The 12,057-nt window shown below is 51.9% G+C and overlaps 1 protein-coding gene across 1 annotated transcript in view; it reads left to right on the forward strand.

Annotated features, from left to right (window-relative positions):
- USP10 (ubiquitin specific peptidase 10) overlaps positions 1-12,057 on the forward strand; it is a gene marked incomplete at its 5' end in the record, with an annotated part of 52,552 nt that continues 40,495 nt past the window's right edge. Inside the window, 5 exon segments of the mRNA XM_077453019.1 lie at positions 1-241; positions 10,056-10,147; positions 10,289-10,398; positions 11,069-11,124; positions 11,504-11,505. Of these exon segments, the coding sequence (XP_077309145.1) occupies positions 1-241; positions 10,056-10,147; positions 10,289-10,398; positions 11,069-11,124; positions 11,504-11,505 (501 nt within the window).

The raw sequence follows: 12,057 nt of genomic DNA on the forward strand, positions 1-12,057 counted from the left end.
GACACGTCGCTCCCTCAGCCTGTCAGCCAGGCTTCAGCGCCCTCCTCCTCTGCAAACCCACCAGCGAAGTCTTGGGCTAGTCTTTTTCATAATTCTAAGCCCTCCACGTCTCCGCAGGTGGCCTACGTTGAGACTAAGTATTCCCCTCCCGCCACAACCCCTCAGGCTGCTGAGAAACAGGTTGAGGAGAAGGAGGGCCCTGTTCCAGTGTCAGAGGACTCGCTAGCCATAAAGATTGCAGGTATAATGTGTGCGCTTGTTTTGGGGCGGAAGGAAGCTGGGGGGGGGGGGGCCTTCCTTGTTTTGGTGTTCATTTTTCTTTAGGCTCCTCCTTCCACTGATACTTGCCAGCCTTGCTGTCAGTTCCTCAGCAGATTCTTTACATCCGCCACTTGCTAGCCGCTGGCCCCTATACCATTAACCCCTTCGCGCGTAAGGGTAAAGCAAATCTAAATGCCAAAGTACAATTTTGCAACTTTGACGTGTGTGTTAGTAAAACCGTACAGATCATCGCAAATACTTTGTGCATCCAGGTGGATTATACCACGTGTTTGTTTTTTTGTTTTTCCAGGACAGATTGGGCTTTCATTTGGTGGTAAATGGTAAAAGGGATTTACAATGTAATACTGACATATAATCACACACAGGTTGGACTTGTGTCTTTTTTTTTTTTCCGTCCCCTTTAATTGCCGGGGTTAGCAGGTGCGCGTGCCGTGTACAGCGTGCCCGTGGGACCCGCAGCCTTAATGTCCGCTGGTCACCCGGGGATCCTGTCACGGAGCCTCAGAACGGGGAAGTGCCTATGTAAACAAGGCATTTCCCCCGTTCTGCCTTGTGACGTGACAGAGATCACCACTCCCTGTCATCGGGAGCAGTGATCGCTGTCATGTGTGTTGTAGGCGCCCCCCCCCCCCCCCCATTTAGAATCACTCCCTAGGACACACTTAACGCTTTGATCGCCCCCCTAGTGGTCAACTCCTTCCCTGCCAGTGTCATTTACACAGTAATCGGTGCATTTTTATAGCACTGATCCCTGTATAAATGACAGTGGCCCCAAAATAGTGTTGGCCATAATGTAGCAGTCATGATAAATATCGCAGCTCACTGCCATTACTATTAATAATTAAAAAAAGTATAATAAAAATGCCATAAAACTATCCCCTATTTTGTAGACGCTATAACTTTTGCGCAAACCAATATATGCTTATTGAAATTTTTTTTTTCCCCCCCCCCTCCCAAAAATATGTAGAATAATACATATTGGCCTAAACTGAGGAGGATTTTTTTTATATATTTGGGGGATATGTTATAGCAAAAAAATTGAAAAGAAAATCCAAAATTGACGCGTTTTTTGTTTATAGCGCAAAATATAAAAATCGCAGAAGTGATCAAAAGAAAGCTCTATTTTTGGGAAAAAAAAAGGACACCAGTTTTGTTTGGGTGCAATGTCGCACGACCGCGCAATTGTCAGTTAAAGTGACGCAGTGCTGAATCGCAAAAAGTGCTCTGGTCAGGAAGGGGGTAAAATCTTCCGAGGCCGAAGTGGTTAAAAATGTAGCTGTATATTTCTTGCTACTACCATAACCTTCCACCCAAGAACAACCCAAATGAAATTCTCCTGATGATTGCAGTGATACCACATTATGTGTACTGTATGTACCCGTAGTACAGCCCAAAAACAATGGTGCACATTTTACTTTTTTTTTATTTTTTACCTAAAACGACCTAAACAAAAGAGGGGGAATCTCTGTAACCACACACCTGCGTAAGCCCTAAAATCAGTGTAAGAGTGGCAACCTCAGCCTGGTCTCCAGCCAGGTCACACGCCAACATGTTTCGCTCCGGCCCTCGCAGCTTAGTCGAGAGCTGGATCGAAATGCATTGATGACGTGGCCTGGCTGGAGTCCAGGTTGAGGTTGCCACTCCTAAGCTCCATTCACACCTCAGTGTTTTGAATCGTGGGCATATTTTCTGCGGTTCTGCCCGTGATTTGAAAGCACTGATGTGTGACAAATCGCGGGACTCACCTTGGAGACTATCTTCATTTAAATGACACCTAAAATCATGGTGCGGGTCTGCCGTGATTGTTGCTCGATAAATCACGGGAAGCATGTCGCCCCAAAAAAAGTTCAGGAGCTACTTTTGGGTGACATTCTTTCTGCAATTTATCACTTGACAATCGCAACAGACCCACAACACGATTTTAGATGGCTCTCAAATGCGAGTCCCGCGATTTGTCATTCACACAGCGGTGCTTTCAAATCTGGGCAGAATCGCGTCAAAACGCTGACGTGTGAATGCAGGGTTACACCAATTCTAGGGACTACACGGAAGTGTGGTTACAGCAGGGATTACCCTTCTTTTGTGTTTTGCAAAAAAAAAAAAAACTCACCCTGATCTTTGACCATGACCCAGACACCTAACCCTGGCACTGATCTCCATCAAACCTTGATCTAGGTTTTTTATTTATTTTATTTTTTGTTATTTACGAAAGGTAAATCCACTTTGCACTGCAAGTGCAGTCGGTCTAAATCTAAGGGGTAGATCTGAAATGAGTGGAAGCTCTGCTGATTTTATCATACAATCATGTGCAAGCTAAAATGCTGTTTATTTTCCTTGCATGTCCCCCTCGGATCTACAGCAACTTTACTTCCAAGTGCACTTGCAATGCAAAGTGGATTTTCTTTTAGTAAATAACCCCAAATTCATCTCCTCCATTCACAGAGAAAGAAAACACGGGGGGCAGTCTTCAGTGACTAATCACTGTGATTGCTGTGATGGCCTCTGATTAGCCATCAGATGACCTGATATTGGGAGTTTCGGGTCCCGATCTTGTGGCACAATCCCAGTACAAACGGAGATATGCAAATATGCGCCCCATGTAAAAAAGCAGAGTCTAGTGGGGCCGCATATTAGGTTGGCGTGGAGGGGTTAATGTGTAGAGGTGGCATTTGAAACCACAGTGTGCACAAGGGAGAACAAACACCCCTGAAACTCTAGAAGAGAGGAAATATGAGGAATGGACAGGGGGACAGGTGAGTGTTGGTGTACTTGACTAGATGTAACTCCAGAATCTGTTTTTCACAGGTTGGCATCATGTCTTACTGTGCATAGTCTTAAAGGAAAACTAAACCTGAGAACAAAAATGTTAATGTTGCAGCTTACCAGTACTTGAATATGATGACTGCATTAGTGTACTAATCATAATCCTACAGTACAGGACACAGCCTTTTTGCATTCACAAACCCTGGGGTATATGCTTGTTTGCTCCCTGGGTGTCCTCTATATAACCCTACCCCACTCTGAGTCTTCATACTTTTTCAAAGTTCTAACAGGTGGATGCCCAATCCTCCGCGGGTGCATTATTTTGGCTGCAAGATTCTTGTAGCGGCACTCTGAAGTTGGGCCTGTTGGCACAGTTATGCTACTGCCCATCCATTTTATTCAGTGCTTAGGGACTATCCAGGGTCTATAAATAGCAAGCCTTTGTCTTGTACTGTAGAATTAGAATTTTGACTTGCCTGTGATTTTCATGTATTGGAGTACAGGACATGCTCCTTTCTAAATCCTGTGTTGTCTGCACTAATATTGAAAAGGGAAACACAATGATGCTGCTGTAGCCACCCAGAGAGACACTAGGATGAGCGAAGAAAAGTCTCTATAGTCACTCAGAAGGAAAGAGGCAGCTCCTCTGAACAGGGTCCTGAGTCAACCTAGTAGACATTAAGACAGAAAAGAGCAGGGGGTGCCTCCATCGGAGTGTAAACTGTGCAAACTAGAAAATAGTATAAATATAATAATGCACTCATATGTAGTAGAGGAAGAGTCGGCATGTCGTTTACAGAGCACTTATCACTGGCAGAGATCGGCAGGCGAGAGGCTGGTGTTATGCAGAGTTCGGCTAGGACGCTGCTGGGTGAATGTTCAGGGAAGCTCTGTGGGAGCTTGAACGCAAACAGCCTGGTGTTTGCGGTGCCTTCCGAGTGTCCTCAGATTGCTGTTGATGTCACTCCGTAGGGAGCGTGATTATGGGTTTTGGCGCTTCACCCTTTTATCAAACCTTAGGGAAGGGCTTCCCCAAGCCGCAGTGCTTCCCTCCACAGCCACCCAGCAGCTTCTCAGACAAACGCTACATAACACCAGCTGCCTGCCTGCCTATCTCTGCCAGTGATAAGTCCTCCATGGATGACATGCTGACTCTTCCTATACTACATGTGAGTGCATTATTATATTTATACTAGAACTGCACGATTCTGGATAAAGAGAATGACCATTTTATTTGCTTGGTGTAAAGGGGGGTTGCTGGGGGGCGTGTCTTTCAAGCTTTGCTAGTGTTCAGTCACCTGAAGGTACAGGCCTATAACCCCAGGTCTATTAACACCAACTCTGTGTCCTATACTATAGGATATGGTATTGCAGGTAAGTCGAGTACAAACATTTCCTGTGCGAGTAATGCTGTGTCCTTGTCACTGTAAAAGTGGGAAAGTGAAGGATCCCAAACCTTGGGAGAAGATGCTCCTGCACCAGACCATTGATTTCAAGCAACGATATTTCCCTAAGATTATATGTGTCATTAACATGTTTTAGACATGTACATGTAAAGGCCTCTCTTGTGTAGACATCCTAAAGCTCTGAGACTGTTGATGGGTGGTTCCATCTTGAAAATGCTATAGGCAGACTCAGAGCTGTCACACACAGGTCACCTGTTGCACTATTCCTCTTTGCTCCACCCCTGGCAGCTATGTTAAATTTATATAGGGAGGTGAAAGGAGGGGCAAAGGAGCTGGGACAGCACAGACAGTAATTGGACACTCCCAGAAGAGGAGAGCACTATGGCGTGCAAGGGAGGCTGTGCAAAGAAAATTGACTCTTACTGAAGTAGTCAAATTTGCTATCGGATTCAGGAACGTTGTAAGCAAATGAAAATCATTTATGTAAAAGAAAAACCCAAGCAACGATTTCATATACGTGATTGATTTTATTTATTATTATTTTTTTTTTTGTATGTGTGCAATTCTTTTAAGTCGTCTGCATATTTGGCAGCAATTTTGTATTTGACCACTAGATGGTGCTCGGTGCATGCTGCAATGATTTTACTTGCGTCATTGTAAAAATGTTACAGAATGGTGTGTTTGCCAGGCAAACGCTAGCCATGCAAGTAAATGGGGTGCACTGGAAGCACAAGCTGAACGCTCGGCGTTGTGGAGCTGTAGTTCAATTGAACATCCCTCCTGAATGCCTGACAGCTGCACTACTGGGGAGCAAGAGTGGCACACTTGTTAAACGGTCCCTAGGTGTACTGCTATAAGGCCTCTTGCTGCAATTTATGTATTTCTCTGTCCTCTCAATATTTGTGATGGTCAGACAGCTAGAATCATTATGTACCTCTGATAATTTAAGGGAAGCTTCCCTAACCACTTGTGGACCGCCCCATGTATATGTCCTGCGGCAAGGCGGCTCCGCTGTGTTCGTGCTCCAGCATTTGTGGGTATAGGGTGCGCCCACCCGATCTGTGCCTGTCATTCGGTACAGCACAAGTGGGTCAGCAGGTCCCAGCCAATAATTTATGACCGAGACCTGCTGATCACGTTAGCGAATCACAGTACTGAACTCTGTGTTTACTATTAACACAGGTTTCTGTACAGAGACCAGCGATGTGGCTTTTTTTTTTTACCTCATTTATTAGTAAAAGCAGCACATATTACACTAGTTATGCGCACCGTTAAAGGGGTTGTAATCCCTCGTGTTTTTTCACCTTAATTTATCCTATTCATTGAGGTGAAAAAACACCTGGCAGTCACCCCCCCCCCCCCCCCATTGTACTTACTTGAGCCCCTTCATTTTGTCTGGGTTGCGCTGTCCCTCTCTTCACTGGGTCGCGGTTTTGAATGGATATATAGCAGCACAGTCATTTGCTCCCGCTGCTGTCAATCGAATCCAATGCCGCGGCGGATGGGCAGAGTCCGACATTCGTGTCTATGGACATAAATGCTGGATTTGAGAGCGCGCCGCAAGGTAACCCCCTCAGGAGAGCGCTTCTCCTAGGGGCTTATCTGATGCGGCGAGAGCCGCCGGGGGACCCCAGAAGAGGATGTTCGGGGCCATTCTGCAAAATGAGCTGCACAGTGGAGGTAAGTATGACATGCTTGTTTAAAAAAACAAAACCAATAGATCCACTATCCCTCCCTCTGACACCCAGCGATGGGGCGGGGCACTATCCCTCCCGCTGACACCCAGCGATGGGGCGGGGCACTATCCCTCCCGCTGACACCCAGCGATGGGGCGGGGCACTATCCCTCCCGCTGACACCCAGCGATGGGGCGGGGCACTATCCCTCCCGCTGACACCCAGCGATGGGGCGGGGCACTATCCCTCCCGCTGACACCCAGCGATGGGGCGGGGCACTATCCCTCCCGCTGACACCCAGCGATGGGGCGGGGCACTATCCCTCCCGCTGACACCCAGCGATGGGGCGGGGCACTATCCCTCCCGCTGACACCCAGCGATGGGGGTGGGGGGGGCACTATCCCTCCCGCTGACACCCAGCGATGGGGGTGGGGGGCACTATCCCTCCCGCTGACACCCAGCGATGGGGGTGGGGGGGCACTATCCCTCCCGCTGACACCCAGCGATGGGGGTGGGGGGGCACTATCCCTCCCGCTGACACCCAGCGATGGGGGTGGGGGGCACTATCCCTCCCGCTGACACCCAGCGATGGGGGTGGGGGGGCACTATCCCTCCCGCTGACACCCAGCGATGGGGGTGGGGGGGCACTATCCCTCCCGCTGACACCCAGCGATGGGGGTGGGGGGGCACTATCCCCTCCCGCTGACACCCAGCGATGGGGGTGGGGGGGCACTATCCCTCCCGCTGACACCCAGCGATGGGGGTGGGGGGGCACTATCCCTCCCGCTGACACCCAGCGATGGGGGTGGGGGGCACTATCCCCTCCCGCTGACACCCAGCGATGGGGGTGGGGGGGCACTATCCCTCCCGCTGACACCCAGCGATGGGGGTGGGGGGCCACTAATTCTCCCGCTGACACCCAGCGATGGGGGTGGGGGGGCACTATCCCTCCCGCTGACACCCAGCGATGGGGGTGGGGGGGCACTATCCCTCCCGCTGACACCCAGCGATGGGGGTGGGGAGGCCACTAATTCTCCCGCTGACACCCAGCGATGGGGTGGGGGGGCACTATCCCTCCCGCTGACACCCAGCGATGGGGGTGGGGGGGCACTATCCCTCCCGCTGACACCCAGCGATGGGGGTGGGGGGGCACTATCCCTCCCGCTGACACCCAGCGATGGGGGTGGGGGGGCACTATCCCTCCCGCTGACACCCAGCGATGGGGGTGGGGGGGCACTATCCCTCCCGCTGACACCCAGCGATGGGGGTGGGGGGGCACTATCCCTCCCGCTGACACCCAGCGATGGGGGTGGGGGGGCACTATCCCTCCCGCTGACACCCAGCGATGGGGGGGCACTATCCCTCCCGCTGACACCCAGCGATGGGGGGGCACTATCCCTCCCGCTGACACCCAGCGATGGGGCGGGGGGGCACTATCCTCCCGCTGACACCCAGCGATGGGGCGGGGGGGCACTATCCCTCCCGCTGACACCCAGCGATGGGGCGGGGGGGCACTATCCCTCCCGCTGACACCCAGCGATGGGGCGGGGGCACTATCCCTCCCGCTGACACCCAGCGATGGGGCGGGGGGGCACTATCCCCTCCCGCTGACACCCAGCGATGGGGCGGGGGGGCACTATCCCTCCCGCTGACACCCAGCGATGGGGCGGGGGGCACTATCCCTCCCGCTGACACCCAGCGATGGGGCGGGGGGCACTATCCCTCCCGCTGACACCCAGCGATGGGGCGGGGGGCACTATCCCTCCCGCTGACACCCAGCGATGGGGCGGGGGGCACTATCCCTCCCGCTGACACCCAGCGATGGGGCGGGGGGCACTATCCCTCCCGCTGACACCCAGCGATGGGGCGGGGGGCACTATCCCTCCCGCTGACACCCAGCGATGGGGCGGGGGGCACTATCCCTCCCGCTGACACCCAGCGATGGGGCGGGGGGCACTATCCCTCCCGCTGACACCCAGCGATGGGGCGGGGGGCACTATCCCTCCCGCTGACACCCAGCGATGGGGCGGGGGGCACTATCCCTCCCGCTGACACCCAGCGATGGGGCGGGGGGCACTATCCCTCCCGCTGACACCCAGCGATGGGGCGGGGGGCACTATCCCTCCCGCTGACACCCAGCGATGGGGCGGGGGGCACTATCCCTCCCGCTGACACCCAGCGATGGGGCGGGGGCACTATCCCTCCCGCTGACACCCAGCGATGGGGCGGGGGGCACTATCCCTCCCGCTGACACCCAGCGATGGGGCGGGGGGCACTATCCCTCCCGCTGACACCCAGCGATGGGGCGGGGGGCACTATCCCTCCCGCTGACACCCAGCGATGGGGCGGGGGGCACTATCCCTCCCGCTGACACCCAGCGATGGGGCGGGGGGCACTATCCCTCCCGCTGACACCCAGCGATGGGGCGGGGGGCACTATCCCTCCCGCTGACACCACCTTCCTCCCGCTGACACCCAGCGATGGGGCGGGGGGCACTATCCCTCCCGCTGACACCCAGCGATGGGGCGGGGGGCACTATCCCTCCCGCTGACACCCAGCGATGGGGCGGGGGGGCACTATCCCTCCCGCTGACACCCAGCGATGGGGCGGGGGGGCACTATCCCTCCCGCTGACACCCAGCGATGGGGCGGGGGGGCACTATCCCTCCCGCTGACACCCAGCGATGGGGCGGGGGGGCACTATCCCTCCCGCTGACACCCAGCGATGGGGCGGGGGGGCACTATCCCTCCCGCTGACACCCAGCGATGGGGCGGGGGGGCACTATCCCTCCCGCTGACACCCAGCGATGGGGCGGGCGGGCACTATCCCTCCCGCTGACACCCAGCGATGGGGCGGGCGGGCACTATCCCTCCCGCTGACACCCAGCGATGGGGCGGGGGGCACTATCCCTCCCGCTGACACCCAGCGATGGGGCGGGGGGGCACTATCCCTCCCGCTGACACCCAGCGATGGGGCGGGGGGGCACTATCCCTCCCGCTGACACCCAGCGATGGGGCGGGGGGGCACTATCCCTCCCGCTGACACCCAGCGATGGGGCGGGGGGGCACTATCCCTCCCGCTGACACCCAGCGATGGGGCGGGGGGGCACTATCTTTCCCGCTGACACCCAGCGATGGGGCGGGGGGCACTATCCCTCCCGCTGACACCCAGCGATTGGGCATATTCTACTCTAAAGCCTGGAGGACCATAATCTGGCCATTTATTTACAAAAGACAGACTACCAAAGTGATGTCAGCAGAGCTCCTATCTGCTGATTTATCCTGCAGACAGGAATGGTTGGCTGTTAGTTTAACACTCCCGCATCTACAAAATAGTGAAATGGTTTTCTTTGGTTATACGCTATACGGCCAAAATGTGTGGATCTCCTTCCATACGCTTGCGTTCAGGTATGTCCAATGAATAATACCACATAATACAAACCCATTGTAATCAATTGTGCTTTTCCCAACCTGGTAACAGTTGGTGAGGACCCTTTTCTGTTCCTCCATGACTGCGCCCCTGTGTACAAAGCCAGCTCTGTAAAGGCATGGTGTGACCAGTCTGGTGTGGAAGAACTTGAGTGTCCTGCAGAGTCCTGACCTCAACCACACTGAACACCTTTTTGAGATGAAGTGGAACACCTATTGTGAGCCAGGGGGTCTTATCCACCATCAAAATCTGACCTCGCAAATTTCCAGAGGCACCCCCCCCCCCCCCCAAAATCTGTGAAAAGTCTTCCCAGAAGAGTAAAGGATGTTTATAGCAACAAAGAGGGCAACACCATATTGATGGCCATTGGGGGCTGGGGACAAGTCATATTGATGACGTGATTTTGGAATAGGATGTATAAGCTCATATAGGTGTACAATGATCCCTAATTCCCTAATTGTGTTTAATTCCTTAGTGTTGACATTTTGGTTTATTTGCAGAGGTGTTGGAGAATGTGAAGCTTGTCCACAAACCGGTATCGTTACAGCCCAGAGGACTCGTCAACAAAGGCAACTGGTGTTATATTAATGCTGTATCCTTATGAAATACCAACCTGGCATTCGCTTGCATCACACCCAATCTGAGTGTAGATGGTCGAATGATTCTGTGAATGTTGGATGTGGTTGTTACTGTGCATGTGTTTGTTTTTTATTCCTTAACACCCCTTCCTTAGACACTGCAGGCTCTGGTGGCTTGTCCCCCAATGTATCATCTTATGAAGTGCATTCCAATGTACACCAAACTCGAAAGGCCGTGTACATCAACACCAATGATTGACAGCTTGTAAGTATACAGCATGCCAAGTGAACGTTAAAGCCCATGGTCTTGATTTTAGTGGAGGATGTCAAAAACAGTCTTAATGAATAAGGGCCACAGCACCAGGGGAAACTTACCACCCCTAGGCTGCAGGCACCAGACAAGGAATTCTGCTCTCAAGCCCCATACACACTATCAGATTTTCGGCTGATGTTTGTCTTCAGATTTACCAAAACCATATAATATGAGGTCAAACCTTAGGAGTTTCAATTTGTATGCGATCAGGCAGGCCCTTCTACTACATGGTTTTGGTAAATCTGAAGACGAAAATCTGATCTTGTGTATGGGGCCTCAGGGAGCCACACTTTCAACGTTGGTCTGACTCCTCCAGCTGAGTGAGACCTTGACCTGTGACATTGTCAGATCATAATATCAAGTGAATGGATAGGCTACGTTCCCGGTGATGCCACCACTCTCTAGTGAATGGATAGGCTGCGCATGGTCAGTGATGTCACCTCTTTCTAGTGATTTGGGATAGGCTGTGTTCCCGGTGATGTCACCGGTCTGTAGTAAAGCACTTCACGGTGAAATGTGTTCTTTCCTTGTTGCACATACATGACTTCTGTTTCACAGGAATGGGGAAAAGCTGGAGGGGCAGGAGCATGTTTTTGTCTAATACAAATCCTTTGTTTTTCAGTGTGAGACTGATGAATGAATTCACGAACATGCCAGTTCTTCCTAAGGCTAAGCAAGGTACGTTACTATGTCATAATTAACATGACACCTCCTCTGTTATTGGGCCTCATGCACTGCAGTAAAATGAACTGTCACTAAAGCTCTATTCATACCCGAGTGTATTGATCTTTGGGCGTGTTTGTTTTATTATTTTTATTTATATAAGCCTTTTTAAAGCATTTTAGAAGCATATTACAATCATTTTACTGCTTCAGGCATTTTTGTCTAGCAAATAGAAAGCACTAGGGGAAGGAGAGGGAGAGGAAATTAGGGGTGCTATTTAAACAGAAAACGCTCAAGTCAGGCATTTCTATTGAAATCAATGGAGCCAAAAATGCTTGTAATCTGCTAAAAAGCTCCATGTACTTTTTTGAGCTTCAGGCGACAGAACGCTCAGTTGTCAACAGGGGCCATTGAAATGAACGGGATTTGGCTCGTTCAGCGTTTTAGAGCTACAAGCAGAAACTTTCTTTTCAAAATTTTTGTGATCGTAAAGGCTTGTTAAAAACAAAAAAAAAAACTGTTCTTCTTGCCTCCTCTGTGCAGTTGGTTTTTCACAGAGCAGCCCGGATCCTCCACTTTTCAGGTCCCTCTTTGCTGCTCATGGGCCCCTCCCTCCTATCATGTGCCCGCTCAGCCAGCAGCTCTCTATGGGGCACCCAAGTCAAAGCTCTGTGTATCCATTTAGACACGGAGCCCTCTCTCCCCTGATTGACTGACTTTGACGGCCTCAGGAGCCAATGGCGCCGCTGCTGTGTCTCACCCAATCAGGAGGAGTGTCACGGACACTCGTAGCCATCACTGGATATAGATGAGGATCAGGTAAGTATTAGGAGATGCTGGGGCGGCTGCTGCACACAGGTTTTTCATCTTAATGCATAGAATTCATTAAGATAAAAAAAACACCTTCTGGCTTTACAACTCTTAAGTGTCTGACACATTTTCCTTAAG

This window comes from Lithobates pipiens, unplaced genomic scaffold (genome assembly GCF_037356315.1).
Source record: "Lithobates pipiens isolate NorthernLeopardFrog02 unplaced genomic scaffold, aLitPip1_a1.2 Scaffold_10, whole genome shotgun sequence".
In the NCBI taxonomy this organism is placed as follows: Eukaryota; Metazoa; Chordata; class Amphibia; order Anura; family Ranidae; genus Lithobates; species Lithobates pipiens.